General features: G+C 40.7%; 1 protein-coding gene and 1 long non-coding RNA gene across 2 annotated transcripts in view; both read left to right on the top strand.

Annotated features, from left to right (window-relative positions):
• The first annotated feature begins 104 nt into the window (after positions 1-104).
• LOC128151522 (uncharacterized) lies at positions 105-8,018 on the top strand. Its single transcript, XR_008238400.1, has 3 exons — positions 105-1,569; positions 5,988-6,152; positions 7,691-8,018. It is a non-coding gene; the product is annotated as an uncharacterized LOC128151522 (long non-coding RNA).
• Positions 8,019-11,930: 3,912 nt separating this feature from the next.
• The window catches only part of SUZ12 (SUZ12 polycomb repressive complex 2 subunit), a 34,229-nt gene continuing 26,261 nt past the window's right edge, over positions 11,931-19,898 (top strand). Inside the window, exons 1-3 of the mRNA XM_052806971.1 lie at positions 11,931-12,440; positions 15,357-15,403; positions 15,498-15,562. Coding sequence (XP_052662931.1) covers positions 12,092-12,440; positions 15,357-15,403; positions 15,498-15,562 — 461 coding nt within the window. The 5' untranslated portion in view covers positions 11,931-12,091. The remainder of the gene's footprint in view (positions 12,441-15,356; positions 15,404-15,497; positions 15,563-19,898) is intronic.

Below are 19,898 nucleotides of genomic sequence, written 5' to 3'. Positions count from 1 at the left end.
GCCCGCCGCCTTCCGGGGCCGCACCGCTCTGCCGCCCCCTGCCGGCCGCGCCGCGTACCCGGGCGGTAACCGGCAAAAGCCCGGCAAGGCGGGCCCGGGACGCGGTGACACGAAGTACGAGGGCCCCGGTGACTGCTCAAACGGGGAACCGGCTCCAAATAGAATGGCTGTGGGGAGGGAAGAGTCCTGTGGGTGAGGACGTCTGGAGGGCAGGGAAGAGCGATGAGCTTTAACGTTTCAAGAACCGCAAAAACGCCGGGTGCTCCTACGCGGCATCTTCTGCACCCAAAGACAACGCGTGGCCCCCAGCCAGGCCTGGGTGACGGGGCGTCAGCCCAGAACCGTTGCAAGCACATGGCCTTCTGGTGGGATTCCTCCCGGGATAAAGGGCTCTTCCACTCTCACACGGCACCTTTCTTCTGAGACAATGAACAACAAAACCAGGTGATGGTAAATTTCTGTTTCTTAAATGAGGGAAGTCCCAGGAAATCAGAAAAATGGAGGTGGGAGATAATTTTTTTGAGAGAGTCGCTTTAAATACATATTGTCCACAGCGGTATCCTCTGCTTATGCTTTGAGTTGTCACTGCCATCACTCAGCTGGTAAGAGACGGAACCACACCTTCAAACCTGCTCCGCGCAGTTGCGATGATTACTCCCTCCGGGAGGAAAAGGCAGGAGCTGTTTCTCTGAAAAAGCACAGGGGGAAGAGGCAGTGGACTAAGGGCAAGAGGACTTCCGGCACGGCATTTTTCATATATAATAGCCCAAAAAAGCTGTGGGTGATCTTGCCGTTTTATTATGGGATTATAATCTCCCATAAATTATAGCAGAACATCTTAAAAAGTGTTGCAGAGAACAGAGTGAGAACCTGAGCAACTGACTTCTGTTGAAAATGCACATAAGACAAAACACTTTACAAGAACTATCAAGAGCAGTGGTAATTTTTTTCACCTGCTATCACTTGGATTCATGGTGCTTCTTCTCAATATTGGGCACCAATTAAAAAAACCCAAATGAATTCTTAGTGGGAGAGGTTTAGCAACTTTTCACTCTGACAGGAAATAGTGACACTATTTTCCAAGAAGTGATCAAACAGGAAAGCTACCAGGAAATGGAGAGGCACCATCCAGTCACAAGACCAAGAACTACAGACTACTGAGTTCAGCGCTTGGTGGCTGAATCGCGGCTGTCTCATGCAAAGGGACCACTTACCCACCTCACAAGGACAACAGCAGCTCCTGATGTAGGCTGTCCTCCCTGTCCTACACGGAACTGCCACAGGCTATCGCTCTGCGTGTTACAGTGCTATCAATTCACCTTCATATACTCACAATATTCACAACAGAACTGGCAAAATCCAGCTGCTGCCTCAGAGCAGTCAAGCCATCCCTGCAGTGGAAGGAAGAACTTCCCACAGCAAGGACAGATGGAGGGGCAGAGGAGGGATCGGCACAGCCATCCCAGCGCAAGCCATTCCCGCTTGTCAGGAATCTTCAATCTCTCGGGACCTAAATTTCAGTGAGTTCACCTCCCATTGAGTTCAGCTTTCAGTAAAGCAGAACAACAGGTAATCCTTCTCAATGTGGTGGTGTGTGTTACTCATGATCATCAGTAACACATTAATTATATTGGGTTTGAATTTTTTTGAGATGCACCAACTCAAACTGATTCTTGAGTAAGTCCACAGACTTTACTAAAATAGTACTTAAGGAGGACTACACTGGGCATGAAGAGTAGCATTAGCATACTGAATCACTAAGCAAGAATGTGATTAGAATTACTACACTTGATTAACTTCATTTATTTTTATATTTCTGCATCTGATTGCATGATTTTATGCTATAAAAGCATTCTATATTTAGAGCTTATCTGTCATGATGCACTTAGATCACCACATGTAAATGAGAACACTACATGCAGTGTAGGAGTTCAAAGCTTAAAAGGTAGATGCCAGTCACTACCTGGAAACCTCTGGGAAATTCTATTTCTATCTTCTTGCTCTGCTCATTCTTTAAACACTAAACCTTCCTTTGGCTGAAAAACAGCAGTAACTGCGAAAGAGAGACACAAACATAAACAAGAGTCTTCTCCTGAAACCTTACAGTTGATCATTCTATCTGTCTGAAAATACCATTTTGTGATCAACTATAGTGTTCTGCCACCTGCAGTCAGTTAGGAACTTTGAAACTTAAAATCCACCACCAAACAATCCATGACTGTTTTGACGTAGATGATAGAGAAGTGTGAGTACTCTAAGGGGCAATAGCAACCTCCACCTTGAATTGTGCCTCCAAGGGAATTCAGTCACATGCACGTATCTACCAACAGGTCTTTGACACATGTGAGAGTTATTCACATACTATCCACATGCTGATAACAATGTATGTCCAGCAATGCCTCTTAGGGCATTAAATTCCTTGTTAGCACTTGTGAAAGCACCACAGTATCATCCAATAGAAGCATACAGGCATAGCACAAACCACTCTGCAGGGCCCATCACCGTGGGACTCAAAGGAAGAAAGAATGGTGTGCACCAAAACAATAGACTCCCCAAGTTTCTAGTTTAGGAGCCTAGTATTTCCCACTCAAAAACATACGAACAGAGTGCGTAACAATATTTAAAATACTGAACTTGTTGATGACCTCACAGGATTATTTACAGATAAAATAGATCACAAACCAATTGAAAACATTTTCTGTTCCCTGAGATATCCCTCCTTTCCTGTAAATGGAAAAAGTACTAAAATAAAAATGCCTTTCCTTTTCTTCCCCCAGCAAAACAATCCTTAGAACAATTAACATAACGGACTGTCAAAAGTGTTCAAACCAAAGTGACAAATGCAGTGAGTGGCAGGCAAGCCCAGCCCGACCCACCAGAACACTGCATGCTGGATTTGTCATGCAAATCAAAATGGAACCTGACATGCTCTTTGTTCATTTTCCTTTCAAAAAATCTACTTTAAATGCCTCCCATGTGCCTTGTTTTGGAAGCTGACATTCCAAATGCATCAGTCCAAATTAAGGGACGGATCCATTACCAATAAAGACGTTGCGATACAGAGTTTCAACAAATCTTATTGGGAAGACTGGAGAGACAATTGCTGCAGCTTGCACCTGTAGGGTCACTCAGTTTGCTGCTGCTGCTTCTTTTCTGAAGCCTCTTTAGAAAAACTCCATTAGTAGGTTCTTGCAGAAGAAGTTCTGGCAAGCTGTCACAGCTTAATATTTAGAGATTATAGTCTGCAAGCAATGGTTGTATTGTGAATTGGGAATAATAACTGTTTTTGCTTTAAGTCTTGTCTATATTAAAATGCATGATGGTTAATGTGCATAAGGCAAATATTTAAATTATAAATTGATTTAGATTTATCCTATCTACTTCTGCTATTTTACTACCTGAGTGCATAAACAATTACAGCTTTTTAGAAAATGCCACCAGATGTACAGTATTTTACAGTTGACTTATACTACATGAAGATGCCTTTTAAACAATGAGAGTGATGTTTTGACCTCATGAAAATAATTGGGAAACTTCCACTGACTTCAGCTGAGCCAGTGGTTCATCCTTAGGGACACATTTTTAACAAAGCCCTCAAAGCATTTACTGAGCATGTGGGGCTTTGGTTTAAAAATATATGAACACATCTGTTAATAAAGCAGCTTGGAATTTGCTCTCCAAAATAGACTAACCCAAACTTCAGACTGTATTAAATTCCCTAGTTTTGTAATCAAAACAAATTACATGATGATTTGGTTTCGCCTCTGCCAAAACCAGCAGTCAATCTGCATAAACAGTGGTTTCATCACTGCAGTTCCACCCTGAGCCTCCAAAGATTTATATTTAAGACTGTGCAATCGGTCAGTTGGACTGCTCCATACCTACATTAATACCGGTACATGTACCCCTCCTACACAAATGTTATTTTTTCCATTCTGATAGAGAAATGCTTGTCTTTGTCAATGCATTGCTTTACTCTTGCAGCTTGTTGGGCCTCACCCTGCAGCATTAGATCTGAATGCTTCTCAGAATTTAATTCACTCACTTAGCTATTCTTCAACTATTATTGGTAAAAAAAAATAAATTCTCATTCAATGCCTTAACAGAACTATTATCTGACAATTTACCCTTACATATAGTCTCTTAAAAAAGGCAAGACCTTTACTTTCTTCTCTGCATTGGCCCTGAACTCAATTTTTATGAATCAGATTTTTCCTCCTACTCATTTTGAGGCATTCTCTTTCTTCTCAGTTGCCTCAGGATCTGAACATCTATACACAGGGAATTTTCAGTGAAGGGGAATGATGCCTCTGGAATTGTTTCCTGGCCAATTCACATCTGGTACTCAGTACAAGATCCATCTGTTTATTCAGGGTCTCCAGGGGCTTGTACAGTAGTGGCTATAAGTATGCCTTTTAATTGGATTTTGTCATTTGGCTGGTTAGCAAGTAGTTGACAGTGTGTCTAAATGCAGCAGGGCAGTTATAACTAGTCAGTCATATTCTAGTTGCCAATTCATAATCCAGTGGAATGCCAGTCACATTTCAACAATTTAAAACTACATCAGTCATCTCCTACATACTCCCAAATTGTCAACACCATGAAATGTATTGCTTAATTACCTTTAATTTAATATTATTTCTTGCATGTGCATTTGTACATAGGATTATTGCCAGAGCTCTGTAGAGCAGAGTCATGCTAATTTTATTTTACCTCACTAACCTATGTAGGTTTGAAGAGTCGGGGAAATCACTGCATGGCCTTGGGTGACCTAGCGATATAAGTAACAAGGCAGGTAAAGATAGAACCTCCTCAGAGCAAAGCCTCGTACCTCTTAAACACAAAGATGTCAGTACCAGCATCAATTAAACTGCCATGCCAAAGAGCATAAATTATGCCAGATACCGATTTATTTCTCCTTCCAAAAAGTGGGATTAGGATGGGTCACAATTTGCCTCCTGCTGTGTTTCTCCCCTCCTTCTGTGGAGATGTGCTTAGCATGGTAAAAGTACTTTGACCACAGTCATGGCAACAACCAGTAAAACTGCTTCTGGAGTATGGATAATTCAGATTATAGTGTGCAGAATCATATATCCCAAGCAGCATTCCAAAAACAAGATTAACTCTTGTAAAAGCCTTCTGAAGCAACCTCTAGCGTATAAAACCACAGATAACATGTTAACTTTCATATGAAATACTTAGATAAGCTTTCCTGTGTGTGAATTTTGCATACCTGTGCTAACTGCAAAACATTCGGAAAACAGTTTCTGCCCTGATCTTATCATTTAAGTAGTTGCTGATGATAAAATTCAAAATTCTCTTATGAACCTGTACTTGGTTTAGCCACAAAAGAAAGAACTGATCCCTGTTAAAACTTATCCCTTACTTAAAGCTGAAATTAATGTTAACTAATTAATTTGAGGTTTCATTTTACTATCTATTGACATATACTTTGATCCTCCTATATTTTTCCTTTTGATTGATTGAAGCTTTCATTCTTGCACTGTCAACAGACCTTTTGGTGAGAAACATATTTACATCTGTAACCGACTTAATTCTCACATCTTCCCAGCAGTTTCTCTTTGATCTCTGTATTTCTAAATTTAATCATTAAGTTTGCATTAAAAGTTTTTCAGTTGCCGTATCTTTCACAGCTTCTGGGACTCAATTAAGAGAACACAATTCCTGAAAGTTCACTTAGAATTATTTTTTTATAGTTTTGCAGTAAGTACTACACATGCTGGATCTCTAAAATAACAGTATGAACTAGCATGATTCCTATTCCATTTCCATGTATTAAGCATTTAAACTTCAAGATCTGGCCTGGGTTTTTTCTGTGTGTTTTGTTTGGAGTCATACATTAAACATATTGTAGTATGGGTGTTTTTTGTGAATTTATCATATACAGGAGGTCTACAGGTTTTCTGTAAAAAAGGCAAACAACTCTGGATTAAAATATTACAAGCCTACAATTTTCTTTCCTCAAGCTCAAGTTTAAAAAGGGGGCACGTAACAAAGATCCACAGTTTCTCTGAGGACAAAAGGGACAAGAACTTTTATACAGCTCACCTCAAGTACCTTCAATTTTTTGAACAATTACAAATTCGATGAAGACATTCACAATGAAGAGCACAGACCAACGAGTAAGCCAGGTAAGTCTACTCTGAGTGCTGTGTGAGCTCAACCGAGCAACAACAGTCCTTCTGCACAGAGACTCCATGAGTCCGTTTCCTACTTATGGAGACTTTGGTGATACATGGAATTTATTCAGGTTTTAACAAAGGTGAATAACACTACCTTGTTTTCTTTCAGCAGACACTTCCTTTTGATTTTGATTCAATCTTATATGAGTAAAGATCTTCTTTTAGACTTTGTCTTTAAGTGGATGGTATACTCAACTTACTGTTTTTACATTAGAAACCTTTTTTTTAGTTCATTGTATGAGATGTATTTTTCTGTAATGAATGCTTTTACTGTTGGTACATTTCTGGGCTTACAGTTAAATCATCTTAAGACATGTCCTACCTTTCTAGAGCAAATTAATATATTTGGCCTAGGCTTTTCATAATGCTTTTGAAACAATTCTGGTATTTTTAGTCCCCTATCTAAACACCGAAGACAAACACTACTGCTAAAAAGCGACCAAGCAAAAATAAATCATTAACTGAAAATCAGTAAATAAATTTCACTGTAGAAGAGTCATGAAAAATGCATTAAAACATCACTAAGAGAACTCCAAGAAACAACTCCTGAGCACACATTTCTACTAAGCAATAATGACTAATAATTATCACTTATTGTTGACCACATGAATGCAGAAGATAGGTGTCTCTGGTCCAAAACATACCGTGCATTCACTTTTCACTCTCTACAATAACTCAAGACACGTAAGCAACCTGCTCGCTGAAAGCTGTGCATTATGGGTGCATTAAGATTCCCTGAGGGCCAAGTTCCTTGAGTACTGTGCTCCTGGAATACAACAGCTCTGTACAAAAGCAGTCCCTAGCCAAACACATGAATGAGAATCACAAGTGGCCGGTCTGTCAATCTTCCACGCATACTGCATTCATAGCTATACATCAGAATACTTGGATTGCTATGTAAGATCTTAGCTCTTCCCTTTGCCATGCTTCAGTACAGTTTTCCCTTAAAGTTCTTTTTCTCTTAAGTTTTCTGCTTATAAAAACAGGGCAGTACTAGACATTAACATGCAGAAAAGCAAACTGAAACTGAGAGCTACCACCCCAACGGCAATATGATCCTGCCATCCTAAATATACCCAGTACTCTGCCTACCCGCTCTCGCGTTGTTACCCAGAAAGCTGTAGCTACTCCCTTTCTCCAGCTGCAATATTATGTAGCCTCTGTTTACAAGAGACTGGGAAAACACAAAGCAGGAGTTGACTTTTGCTTTCCAAGTAGACAGGGAAGAGTAGCTTATCTAAAAATTTCCATGGCCTGTTACTGCTGATCGACATCGAACCAGGCTGAAAATTAAGAACATGAACTGAAAAATGACTTAAAAACTATTGCAGATGAAATTAACTCAGCATCTAGTCAAGTGTATTTGTGTAAGTGAAAGAAAGGGATGCCACTGAAATGAATCTGTATTTGGAGTACAGTGATACAGCTGTGGGACCCGTACCTTCTCATCTATGCATTAACTATTTTTGTTTGTCTCGGTTCTACAGCATTTGTGCATCCTTGCTTCTCTCATGGAAAACTGGGGTTTGGCGGGCTGGACAAAGAGTGGGAAGGAAAACCTGGAAGCATGAAAACAGAAAGGAGTAAAGTTTGGGTGTAACCACAGAAGTGGAGTGTGTAAGGTCTCTTCCATGCTGGATGCCCTTGAATCCCACTGAATGTGCTCATTAGCTCGAGGCCAAAATAAAGAAATGCAGCTTCCCAGAACACTTGCTGTGGATTTGTTATTCTCAGCAACACCCTGAATAGCAAACTTCAGTTCCTTACCAATGTGATATAATAGCGCTCCCTAATAAATACTGACACTGGCTTTCATGATGGTCTGAATCTGTAAGCAATTTTTTAAAAAGATTGACCAAAAGTTTATATTCAGCTAGTAAGCATTACTCTTTTGTTCCAAAGTTATATTTAAAATTAAGTTCTCAGAAGATAAGCTAGATCTGTAGTAGTATTTAGTTAGTTACTACCAATCTATATAGATAGACCCATGTTTAAATATGTGAGGAAAACAGTGTAATTGTACTGACAGAACTTTCATTTAGACTGAGCTCCAAGTATACAGGTATTTATTTCCCCTTTAAAAATGGATTCACTACATAAGTCTTCCTGTGCTGAGATACAGTAATTTGCAGGACTGGAAGCTGGAAAGTAGCCTGGCTATAGGGGTACTACAGGCAACCAAGAAAAGCATGTAACTATGAAACGAAGAAAAAAATTCATAGAGTGGTATAAAACATGCATGCACTTTTTCATACATATCCGAAGAGGTGAAAATCGCTGCAGTTTAGCCTCTCAAGATGACAGGAATGCCGGGTACGTACAGGCTGCTAAAAGCCTTAGGAAAAAGAGATTTAGAAGTAGCATATGCTTTCAATCTGCAGGAAACAAATCTAATCTTTTGGATATCAAATGCAAATCCCACTAACAATACATGAAAACATGAATGGATTGGCTATCTCAGGACACAAAATCTGACATATCATAAAAGCACCTCTGCCAACTACTTCTGCTTTCACTACCAGGGGTTTGTTCCAACAGCAACCCTGGTTTGCAAATTATTGTTTCTTCCATTTATCATATTGAACTTATTAAATTGCCCTTTTTTGCATTATGTTAGGGAATTTTCTATATTTATAGCAAAACAATACACTACTTGTCATCATCGTTTACTTTTTTAATTTTATGAGTTGGTATCAATTTCAGTAAGCTACACTATTTCACTGCTTGTCTTTTTTAGACTACTTTACTAGAAAACACATTTTCACCAGCTTTGCAGATACCCTGTAATTTGCTAAATACGGCCAACTTCTTTCTGTTACCTGGTGTATATATATACAAGAATTTTTTTTTACGTATTTATTTTTTAATAACTGCATCTGTAAAATCTATAGGGGTCTGTATTACCAGGCAGGTCAAGGACACAACAGTCTCATGCCACAGCTCATTTCTTCTGAAGAAACCATAATGATTTCCATCTTTCTAAAAAGGAATATTTATTTTCTTGCTTCTAACTGTGCTAAATAAACAAAAGTTACTTGCTATTTTATGCCCTGCACTCTTTCTAGCCATCCATACTATGAAGCCCCAAATACAACATTTCAGAGTTGTTGAGGCTCTTTCAATTTAACGTACCTCAACAGTACTCTACGCCCTTTAAGCACATATGAACAACCCAGGGCAGCAGATCTAAACAACTTAGAAAATGAAGAGTCTCTCTACCAGCTAAGGAAAACATGCTCAAGCTATTGAAGCTCTACTATTTGGCAGTCAGTCCTATCCTTCCAGCGGGCTCACGTGCACACATTTTGTGTTGCGCACTCCTGTCCCACTCAAGGCTAGAGTCCCATCCCTAGTTCCTCTATTCACAAGCAGATCTGACTCCAATGCCAGAGATTAATTGTCTAATTATCTTTCTTACTCCTGCTTGGAAAGTTGCCCTCTGGCTCCTCCTCCTGGTTTTGAAATTTAGAAGGATGAGCCACCAGAAGCAGCAGAGGCTTGTAAACAGTAGGGAGGAAACAGGAATAGATTTTAGGCAATAAACAACTTCCAAGGACAAAATTGCAGCTATACAACATTTAAGAGCCTTTCTCACACATACTGCAATATTTGTTACCTTTTGTCAGTTGGCACAGGGTATCACTGACGTCAAGATCAACCTCTGATCACCTAAAGATGCTCTTCATTTGGTGTACTGTTGCTATCTAGACTACAAGTTCAGAAGACTGGCAAATACCCAATGCATCAGAAGGCTCACTAGGAAGTCCCCTGGTATTAAGAGCAAAGCAGCTACATGTAAGGTCCTCAGAAATGTACAGTGCATCAAACATTGCTGCTGCCAATAAGTAATTAAAGACATATTCAGCAACGAGTGGCTGGCTGTAGAGAAACTGAGTAGGAAATAAAAGATCAAGAAACTGGAATACGGAGCAGAGACAATTATGATAAGCAGGATAAAATGTGTAACAGAATATTTTAGAAATATCACTTTTTGTTTGGAGGGAAGAAAAATAGAATGTAGGTAAAATGGTGACAAAGACGGAATTCTAAAAATGTACGAAAATTAAGGTTGAAACAAATTACAGAAAAGTGTGCATGTAAAACATCGATGTCTGATAAAAATGGAAGGAAAGAAAGAAGAGTAATTGAAAAAAGAAAGCAAAAGGGAAGAAAAGATATTTCCAAAACAAACATGAAATGTAAATGGTACAGCAGAAAAAGCAAAAAGATGGGAAGTAATTGAAAAATAAAATGAACATTGCAGATATTAAATAAGAATAAATATCAAGGAACTGTAACAAAAAAACCCCCAACAACTCCAAACCAAAACCAAACTGGGGAGAAATAGTAGCCAATAAAGACTTAAAGACATTTCTCTGAATGTGTGTGGGCTGTATATACATACATTTTCTTAAAACATAGTAAGGTTAATAACAGACAATTGAGGCATCACTTTAGAATCCCGCTCTGTTGATAATGTAAGGCACATTTACAGCATGTCTGACTTTGATATACGGTTTTCCTCTCAATATTTACCATTAAGTTCATTTTCCTTAACACTAGGAATTAGAAGATAAACCGAGACTGTATAGTGCCAGCATCACAGGTGTATCTGGTATCAAAATTCAAGGCTGTATTCCACACATAGACTATTTTTACCCTACCTTATACAATTACTCTTGAAAAGTTTTGCAAAAGAAAGCAAATAGAACAGGATGGCTGTCAAAGGCTTTTTTGTACCGTTTGCCGCACCACTGATAAGGACTTGATTAAATAAAGCCAGTGCTGAATTTTCCCATTGCACAGTTGGACTTTATTATGTTTTATCACGTATGTGAAATAGTCTGAGAGCCTGCTCTGAAGGCCTGATCCTGAACGCGTGCTCAGCCACAGGCGGGGAGTTGTCAAGACCTTGGAGGTAGCGACAGTGGCACAACTTTTATTTCCCCGAGGACTCCGTGGGTCCTCGTTAAGCAGAGAAAGGCGGGAATAAAACCGGAGAGAAACATTTTACCTCAGACTTCAAGTCTCCCTGCACCTATAGGCGATTTCTTGTGCTGTCCTCTGAGGAAACCTCATGGTTAGTTAAGGTTAAAGCTACGGGATGCCAGCAGGACCTCACGTCCGACCCGGTATAACCATTTTAACCACAAACCCGACACCGATTTATACCCAAGCTTCTCCTTCGACTAATTTGGCTCTTTCCGCGATCGAGCCCCAGCTCCTGCGGGCAGCGGAGCGGCCCCCTCAGCTGCGCCTCCGCGCAGGGGGCGGCTTCCCTCAGGCGAGAGAGGCACCAGCTACCTGCGCGGCCGCGGAGGCACCGGGACGTGGCGCGGGGCACAGCCGCGGGGAAGGGACACGGAAAGCCCGGAGCTCCGCGCAGCCCGGCGGGGGCGGGCAGAGCAGCGGAGGAAGGGTGCGAGGGCAGGAGCGGGGGGCGGCGAGGGGCGGCCCCGGGGCAGCAGGCGGAGGCGGCCGGCGGAGGCGGCCCGCTCTACCCAGCATGCCCCGCGCCGGAGGGCGAGCGGCCCTTTCCCGCGAATTCAGTTCAAAGGAGGGGGAGGGGAGAAGCGCCAAGCGGCGAAGCGCACCGACCAACCAAACTCTTCCAGAACCATCCGTGCGTCACGCGGGGGCGGGCCCCGCGCCGGCCAATGGGGCGGTGCGGCGCCATCTTCGGAGCCAATGGGCGAGTGGGGGAGGCGGGCGCGTCGTGGTCGTCGGGTTCGGCTGGTTCGTAGCGCTGAGGAGAGCGGAGCGGAGGAGACTTAGAGGAGTTGGAGCTCGGCGCTTCCCCTCCCCCCTCCTCACCCCACCCGCCCCAGCCGCCCCCTCCCTCCCCGCTCGGTCTCCGTCCTGCCGGGGCCCTCTCGGGGGCCAGGCCCATGGCTCCTCAGAAGCACGGTGGAGGTGCGGGGCCCAGCTCGGGCTCCGCTGGCGGCGCCGCCGGAGGAGGAGGAGGAGGTGGCGGCGGCGGCGGAGGAGGAGGAGGAGGCGGCGGCGGCGGCGGCGGCGGGGGTTTCGGGGGCTCCGCCGCGGCGGCGGCGGCTCCCGGCGGCAAATCCGGTGGTGCCGCAGGCGGCGGCGGCGGCGGCGGCGGAGGAAGCGGTTACTCGGGCGGTTCCTCGGCCTCCTCGGCGGCGGCGGCAGCGGCGGCGGCGCTGCCCCCCGTGAAGAAGCCGAAGATGGAGCAGATCCAGGCCGACCACGAGCTCTTTCTTCAGGCCTTCGAGAGTGAGTACCGGGCCGGGGGAGGAAGTGGGGGCCCGAGCCGGCGGGACCGGCCGGGGCCGCCGCAGAAAGGGCGGGAGGAGGAGGAGGGGAGGGCTGTGGAGAGTAGGGGCTTCCGGGGGTAAACATGGTCGGGGGAGGGAGGGAGCCGGGACCGGCGAGGAGGGCGAAGGGGAGCGGGGCTGGGGGAGGAAGGGGGCTCCCCCGGAGGTGCGGGGGCCCGGCGGGTCTCGGGCGGAAGCGCGGGGTTCGGGGGCCGGGGTGCGGGCAGGGTGGCGAGAGGCTCCCAGGGCCGGGGCCCGGTGGGTGGAGGGCGGGGGTGTGTGTCTGCGCCCAGCCGATGAACTTGGTTTCTCAGTCACAGTTCCCGTCAGGCTTTCGGGGTGGCTGGTTCCCTTCCCTCCTCTAACAGCCCTTGGAGGCACTGGGGAGTTGGGAAGGAGGAGGCTCTTCCCTCTTTGGCGACTGCCTTTCGAGCCCCTTTCAGGGGCAGGATGTGATTAAGACTTCACTGTACTTGGTTTTTCTTTGTCTGGCAATAATTGTCCCTTAGTTGAGATTTCCTATTGGAAATTGACCTTTGCGACCCACGCATCACCCTGTGGCGGTTCCACATAGGAGGAGAGTCCCCTTGGATGCACCAGAAAGTTGTTTATGGAAATCTGATTCAAAAGCACGGTGTAGCAACAAGCTTCCGTTGTCCAAAAAAGATTTCTGTGCAATTGCTAGGATTTGAAAGAAATTTTTAGTGCCTTGCTAAATACGTGATCCGGTTCTGGGATCGGTGCTGTCACTGGTCGCACTCACTTGCTATAGACAGTGACAGTGTTTGAGAAAGCGTTGGAGTTTTTGGTGGTGTCTCAGATCCTTAATAATGCGGAGTCCTTTGAACCTTAGCCCTGTTAACAAAGCTATATATTCAATAAATACTGTGCGGCAAATAGGTCAGGTGGCAAATGAGTTTTAAGAGGTTTGCCCAGTCTCTGTCTGAGGTGGGGGAAAAACTGTCTTGCCCATGCCTCAGTCTGTCAGACAAGAGAAGCATAGAGCAGTGCAGGTAGTGATCAGGAGTAAGTTACAGTGCAAATGTCTCATGTACAGCGTGTTAACTTTGTAGCGTGAATATTACGGGAAAACTGCAATGACTAAATATTGGATTTAAAAAATCCTAATGCATGTAGTATCGAATCACATTCTTCCTGAATGTTTTTGTCCCTTTTCAAGGTCATATGCTAGAAAAAGATAAAGGTTTATTTTAAGCTTTTGCTGAGTAACATGGGCTTGTGAAACATGTGTCTGTCTGCAGGTTGAAAAGTGTGTTTCAGAATTTTTCTACTTGGGAAAAGTAAAGTTGAAGCAGCAAATCACTGTCTTTAAATTAAACTACACCTTTGTGAATGTAATTTAATGTTTTCACATGTTTCTAAATTATAATTATGTCATGGTTTTTTTGGAGACTAAAAAACCCGTGTTGTTTCTTTAAAAGTTGTGACTGCTCTGTATTTTCACTTTCTAGCAAAGTGCGTGTTTCTTAATTTCTTTCTTTTCTGTCTGTTATCTTGGTTTGAAAAATACGGATTTTTATTATGTTAATTTGCATTAAGCAGAATTTTACTGGTTTTCATCAGGCTTCTGAAAGGTAATACTGGGATCATTTTAAGATTTCCATCTCTAATAATAATATGTGTCTCTACAAGTAGATTCTTTGGGGTCTGACATTCATAAGTGTAGAAATAAAGCTGAATCATATTTTTAAAAAGGGATAAAGGGATATAAAAGGCTGTCCTTCTTTACTTCTAATCGCAGAATTCCATAAATTTCGATAAGGTTTCCAGCTACTTGAAATAAATGTTTTCCAGTCATATGAAAATAAAGTTTCATATTTCTTAAAAAAGAGATAGTTGTTTGTTTTCCTCATGTGGGAAATGGAGGCAATGTTAGCATCCTTAGCTTGGGCATCAAGGCATTCTCCGTTCTCTGTCTTTTTCTCTCCACTTAATGTGTTTTATCAAGTAATTTCCAAGTTTCTTGCTGATGTTACCTAGTGAAGCTGGCTTCTATTTCAGTTTAAAAACGGTGTACTTCAGCTTAGATTGGAATTCTTGTTAGATATAACCTGATCCAGACAAAACCCTTTTTTGTCCTGATTTAACTGAATTGGTTAAAACTAAACTGAAGGTCCTCTTTTCTGTAGGCAGGTCTTGATCTTTTGAACTTTGGTTACTACACCTATTTCAAATGATGCTACCCTTTCATGTCAGTATTGCGTATGGCTGTATTATCCTCCTTCTCTTTGCACTTTGAAACAGTAGTTGCTTTACCAGAATCAACATTTTTCTGATCCTCTGAATGTAAAAGGTTTTGGAAATGGATTTCCTAGCTTAGAATGATCTGTTATCTGTCCTAGTCAATTCACAGTCCCTATTCTTGTTTTGGTACCTTGTGCAAGTGACCTTGGTAGTTTCCAGAAGGATAAAATAATCAGATACCAAATTGACCAACTATGTAAATTTAGTATACTATTTTGGTATCATATCAGATATATTCATTAACTTCATGAACAAAACTTACCTATTTGACAATAGGTTGTAATATGTTGAGATATTTTTTCTGGCCTTTCATGATATAAAGCCTGTAAGAAACATTTTGTAGAAAGCAAGAGCAGTCATAGTTGAGTTGTGACTACTGATTTATGGTAGTTTAAACAAGAAGTTGCTTTGTGTTATACAGTAGATGCAGTAACTTTTGACTTGTTAACTTGGAGTTATTTGGACATTGTGATGCTTCGCTTAAATGATGACTTTTGTGATAATTGTTAAAAAAAAATCAACGTGCTAAATTAGATACTTTTTTATCATTATAAGACTGTCTTTCTGGAGGTATAAGCTATATCGGATAACATGTGTTTCTTTTTCTTAGAACCAACACAAATATACAGATTTCTACGTACCCGGAATCTAATAGCAGTGAGTAATTGGTCTTTATCACTCCTTTACTTTGGACTTGCAGGAAATTTTAATTAAACCATAACCTTTTTTTTTTTTTTTTCTTCCCCTGCAGCCAATATTTTTGCACAGGACTCTCACTTACATGTCCCACAGAAACTCCCGAACAAATATCAAAAGGTAAAATCGTTTTTTGAAAAGTAATCCTAAAAAGTTAATAAAGTAGCAGAAGTCTGAAAAATAGTGGAGGGTGACATCCTCTTTTCACGAGGTGTGTAAAACATGACCTTTTCTTTTTGAAGAATTAAAAAATGCATAAATCACGTTACAGTTGATTTCTGAGACCCAAGAACTTCTCTGCTACGTTAAGGGTGTGTGTGACTTTATGCTTGTGGCTTCTGTTGAAACTGGGAGTACTCGAATGTGGATAATTATCTGCAGAATCCTAACTAATTCTCTCATGTTTGTTTTCTGTTTTGGGGGAGAACGTCTTAAAAAACCAAACAAAACTGTGTAACATCTGAACTCTTGTAATCAGTGTTGCTTGATCATAATGATATGAAACATTCGATTTTAAACTGTAACCTAACCGCTTATTTAAGAAAGAAAAACACAAAAAAACCAAACAAAACTTTTGGTTTTGTTAATTAGTCTTGGAAAGATCCAGTAATTATTTCTGTAATTATTTTAAAAGCTGAAAAATGAAGGAGGTCAGTTTATAGGATTTTACAAAAAATCCAGCAAACACTTTAAAAAGGTTGCTTTGAACTGGATACATCTGAGAAATGGGCTCCAGTTTTGACATTGCAAAATAGTCATTCTTGTCATGTGAGGTGCTACAGCTGCATGTCAATAGACTTTAAAATATATAAATACTGCAGAATGAAAAGTGCAGCGTACATTATTTATTAGCAGAATCCTTTCAGTTACTTCCCCCCTCACTGAAGATCATTTGTTACACTTTGGATTTTTTTGTAGCCTGAACACTTATTTTAAAATATTTTAACGCTGAAGATCTTATCACTTGGAAACAGTTGCTGTGGAACTGAAATACTTAATCATGAACGCATAAGGAATAGCAATAAAATCAGATTATGCAGACAAATCTAATTTAAACTATATTTGTATCTAAGGAAGGTAGTATTTGAATGATTTGTTGAGCAGTAGAATTTGCACACTTTTATTTAAATCAAAGAAGCTACACTTGATATTCTTGGATCTCTTTGATATTGTTTAATGTTCTTGCCATTAGCTTTAATGCGACAATATAACTTTTTCTTAAAACTGAATCCATAATGTACAACTTCAGGTACTTAGGACAGGTACAGATCAGATTTTTTTTTTTTTTTTTAAACTATAAGTTGCTGCTTACTTCTTTTGTAAAAAAGTTACCAATGTGAATTGATTGCTTATTTTAAACCAGAGCAATGCCAGATTTTTAAGAAATAATGTTCAGGGTGTTTTGGTTTTTTAATTTTTTTTTTTTTTTTTAACTAGAAGTGTGCAACAGGAGGTTCTTGCTTATAACTTATATTAACTTATATTTGATTGAATTAGTATGTTTTTACCTGAATCTGTTTCTTTGGATATCTGTTGTAGTTGCTGGGAAACAAGAAGCGGTACTTTGCATGTACATAGTGTTGTCCACTGTTCCAAATTCCAGTTCAAATTCAACTGCACAAGTAATGCTTAGTTTCTCTTTGAAACATACTGATTTTTACTAGTTCCCTTAATGCTTTGTTTTAGAACTGTGATTTTGGTTAGTTGGTGTTCTAGTAACAGACAGATTAATAGCCATTTCACTCACTAGTTTTCTGACAATGCTGACTTATTGAAATCATTCTGGTAATTAGGTCTAGGAGGATTAAGTAAAACATTTCAGTATGTTTTCTTTATAAAAACACAATAACGCAACAGAAGTGAGCTAGCTTAGTTGAGGTGAAAAAACAGAAAATAATTGCAAAGAAGTGTGGTGTTCTCCCCAGGTTCCCCCCTCCCACCTTTCCATGCTCTATCTGTACTGTGGTCCTTCTCTTTCAGCCTAGTTAAAAGCACAAAAGTTGTAGTTTAAAGGTAGTTTGGACTACTTAGATATAGTGGCAGAACAGTCTCAACTGAACTTCCAGAGGAGGTTAGCAGGATAGTTGTTTGCTGATCTGTGCTGGTAAATGCTTTCAAATGTGCACGAGACCTTAATTGCCATTCTTCATTCAAAAGAAATGCTTAAGGTATGCGATCCTGTTATTCTGGTGAAAAAGCAGCTTTAAAAGAGGAAGAATATCCGAACTAGAGTAGAAGATCTTCCTGAGGCTTATACTAGGAAAAATTTATGTACTTAGCTTCATTGAAAATGTTAGTAGAGTTCTCTTTGCAAAGAAGTATCTTTCAGAACTGCATCATTGTTTGTCTGCTTATGTGGACTGTGACTGTACATGTGTATTTATTTATTCCCGTAGAACTTCTTAATTCTGCCATTTTTAAATTGCTGATCATTGTTTTGATTGCCATTTCAGTAAATAGTATCATATGTAAAATATAAAGAAGTTACGTCCAAACTTTATAGAACTTAACTATCACAATAATAGTTATAGCTCCACATCTTTTATCTCTAGCTCTGCGGTAGTCTGAGAAAAATGCCAGACAAATATATCACTTGGAGGTAGGGAAGTAATACTGCATTTTTACCAACAAATTATCCATTGTTGTTGGTCCGTGTGTTTATAAAGACCAGAATGCTTCGAGTATAGAGAAATGGTTATAGGGAATAAGTTAATGGGTATGTGTCAACTTGGGCTAAAAAAGTATTGAAGTTGCTGCGTATCATTGGAGAGGTAATATGCTTTGGTCAAGTGATACTTGATGGAGAACTGAAATGGGCTTTCCACCTGTGGGTCTGTCTTCAGGTTACTATATTATTAGACCAAATGATGGCATTGGAAAGAAGTTACTAACTGTTAATAAAAGTTGCTTCCCACACAGTATTTGGATAAAGGAATAATTTTTTTATTTATTGGCAGAGTAATGGCATGGTGTGATGTGACTTTTAATACTTTGTTAATTATTACTGTGCTTGACTGGAATAAGAGTGGGTGGAGAAAGGAATGCGCAAGATGCGCATACTTGTAGCACAAGTAGCACAAGTAAATGCTGTCTTGAAAATCCTGGGTGTTGGGGATGGTTATTACAAAAACTTAATTTTGTCTGTTATGCATGGGAACATGGTAACATAAAAATAGTAATTCAGTTTAAAGGAGTTTCTGTAATTTTTTTATGTTCTTACAAGTTAACTTCAAAGGCAATAATTTTGATTTAATGGGTTTTTTGATTACTATTTTTAGTTTTTCTGAAAGATTTTTTTAGGAGGGCTCTTCTTGTTGTGACTAACCTGAGTTTGAAATTAGGAAAGGTTGTGTCATTGTTCTTTTTGGATCAATAATGCTCACAAATATTAAATGCAAGCTGTGTCAGATATTGGTATATTTTATGAAAGATTGTTAAACTTTCCCCCATTCCTGAAACATGTTTGTCTCTTAGCTGGTTTCTGGCTCATATTGCGATCATGACATAACTTTGATCTAGAGCTGTTTTAAGCAATTCTTTAGTCTGAAGAAAGCCTCCTAAAGATAAGTGTACTACTTGCTGTTCTGCAGAACCATGGCTGATTTTGACGAGTTTGGGCAGAGTGCGCGCAGAGACTTTTTTACCTTAGAATCTGAAAATTTCAACAAATTCCTCTGTTCTTAACATCTCTTGCTTTAAAGCTGAGCATTTCAATGTTCATTTTGATAATCCCACATCTTCATGTAGTCCTTGAATCTGTCATCTGTGTGAACCTTAGTCTGAGTAGAGCTTTGAATCAGTGACTGCTACACAAATCATGATTATTTTTCTCCTTGTTATCTGACTGCAGCCCTGTACTTGTGTAGTGTTTCTTGTCCAGTGCTACCATTTAGCCACCATGTGATTTGTAACTAAATCGTTCAGATGCATTACATGCTGAATGTAGGCAATGTATGACATCAGTGTTTCTTCAGTCAGGGTATTTCTGTAGATGATGCTTCCCACTTCCCCAGAGCATGTCGTTGTTGTCATCCCCCCCCCCCCCCCCCCCCCGCAAGAAATCCAGTATTTGGCAACAGCTTATGTTCTTCTTAGTTCATTTTTCTAAGGTATAAATGTAAAGGAAGGATGCCCTCACAGTTCTTGCATTGTCATCTAATGTAGTCCAGTTTTGTTGGCATCTAGGTCCAAGCACTAATTTTCCTTTAAAGAAAAATTGAAAGATTGTTCTGGAAACTATTGAGTAACTTCTGTTCATGAGGGAACTTTATTTAGCAGTGAACATTAAATTGTATGTATGGTAGAACAGGCTGAACATATGAGCATGAACAGACTGATGTCAGAATTCTGGAGAGAAATGATTTGAAGTGATTATTTTCTATGACATTGTTGTCATTGGTTGTTGTCGTCATCCCGTTTCCTGTGAGCATGCTCTAGAAGCAGCTTCAGAATTTGT

Source organism: Harpia harpyja, chromosome 14 (genome assembly GCF_026419915.1).
Source record: "Harpia harpyja isolate bHarHar1 chromosome 14, bHarHar1 primary haplotype, whole genome shotgun sequence".
In the NCBI taxonomy this organism is placed as follows: domain Eukaryota; kingdom Metazoa; phylum Chordata; class Aves; order Accipitriformes; family Accipitridae; genus Harpia; species Harpia harpyja.
This window is presented reverse-complemented; position numbering and strand designations above follow the sequence as displayed.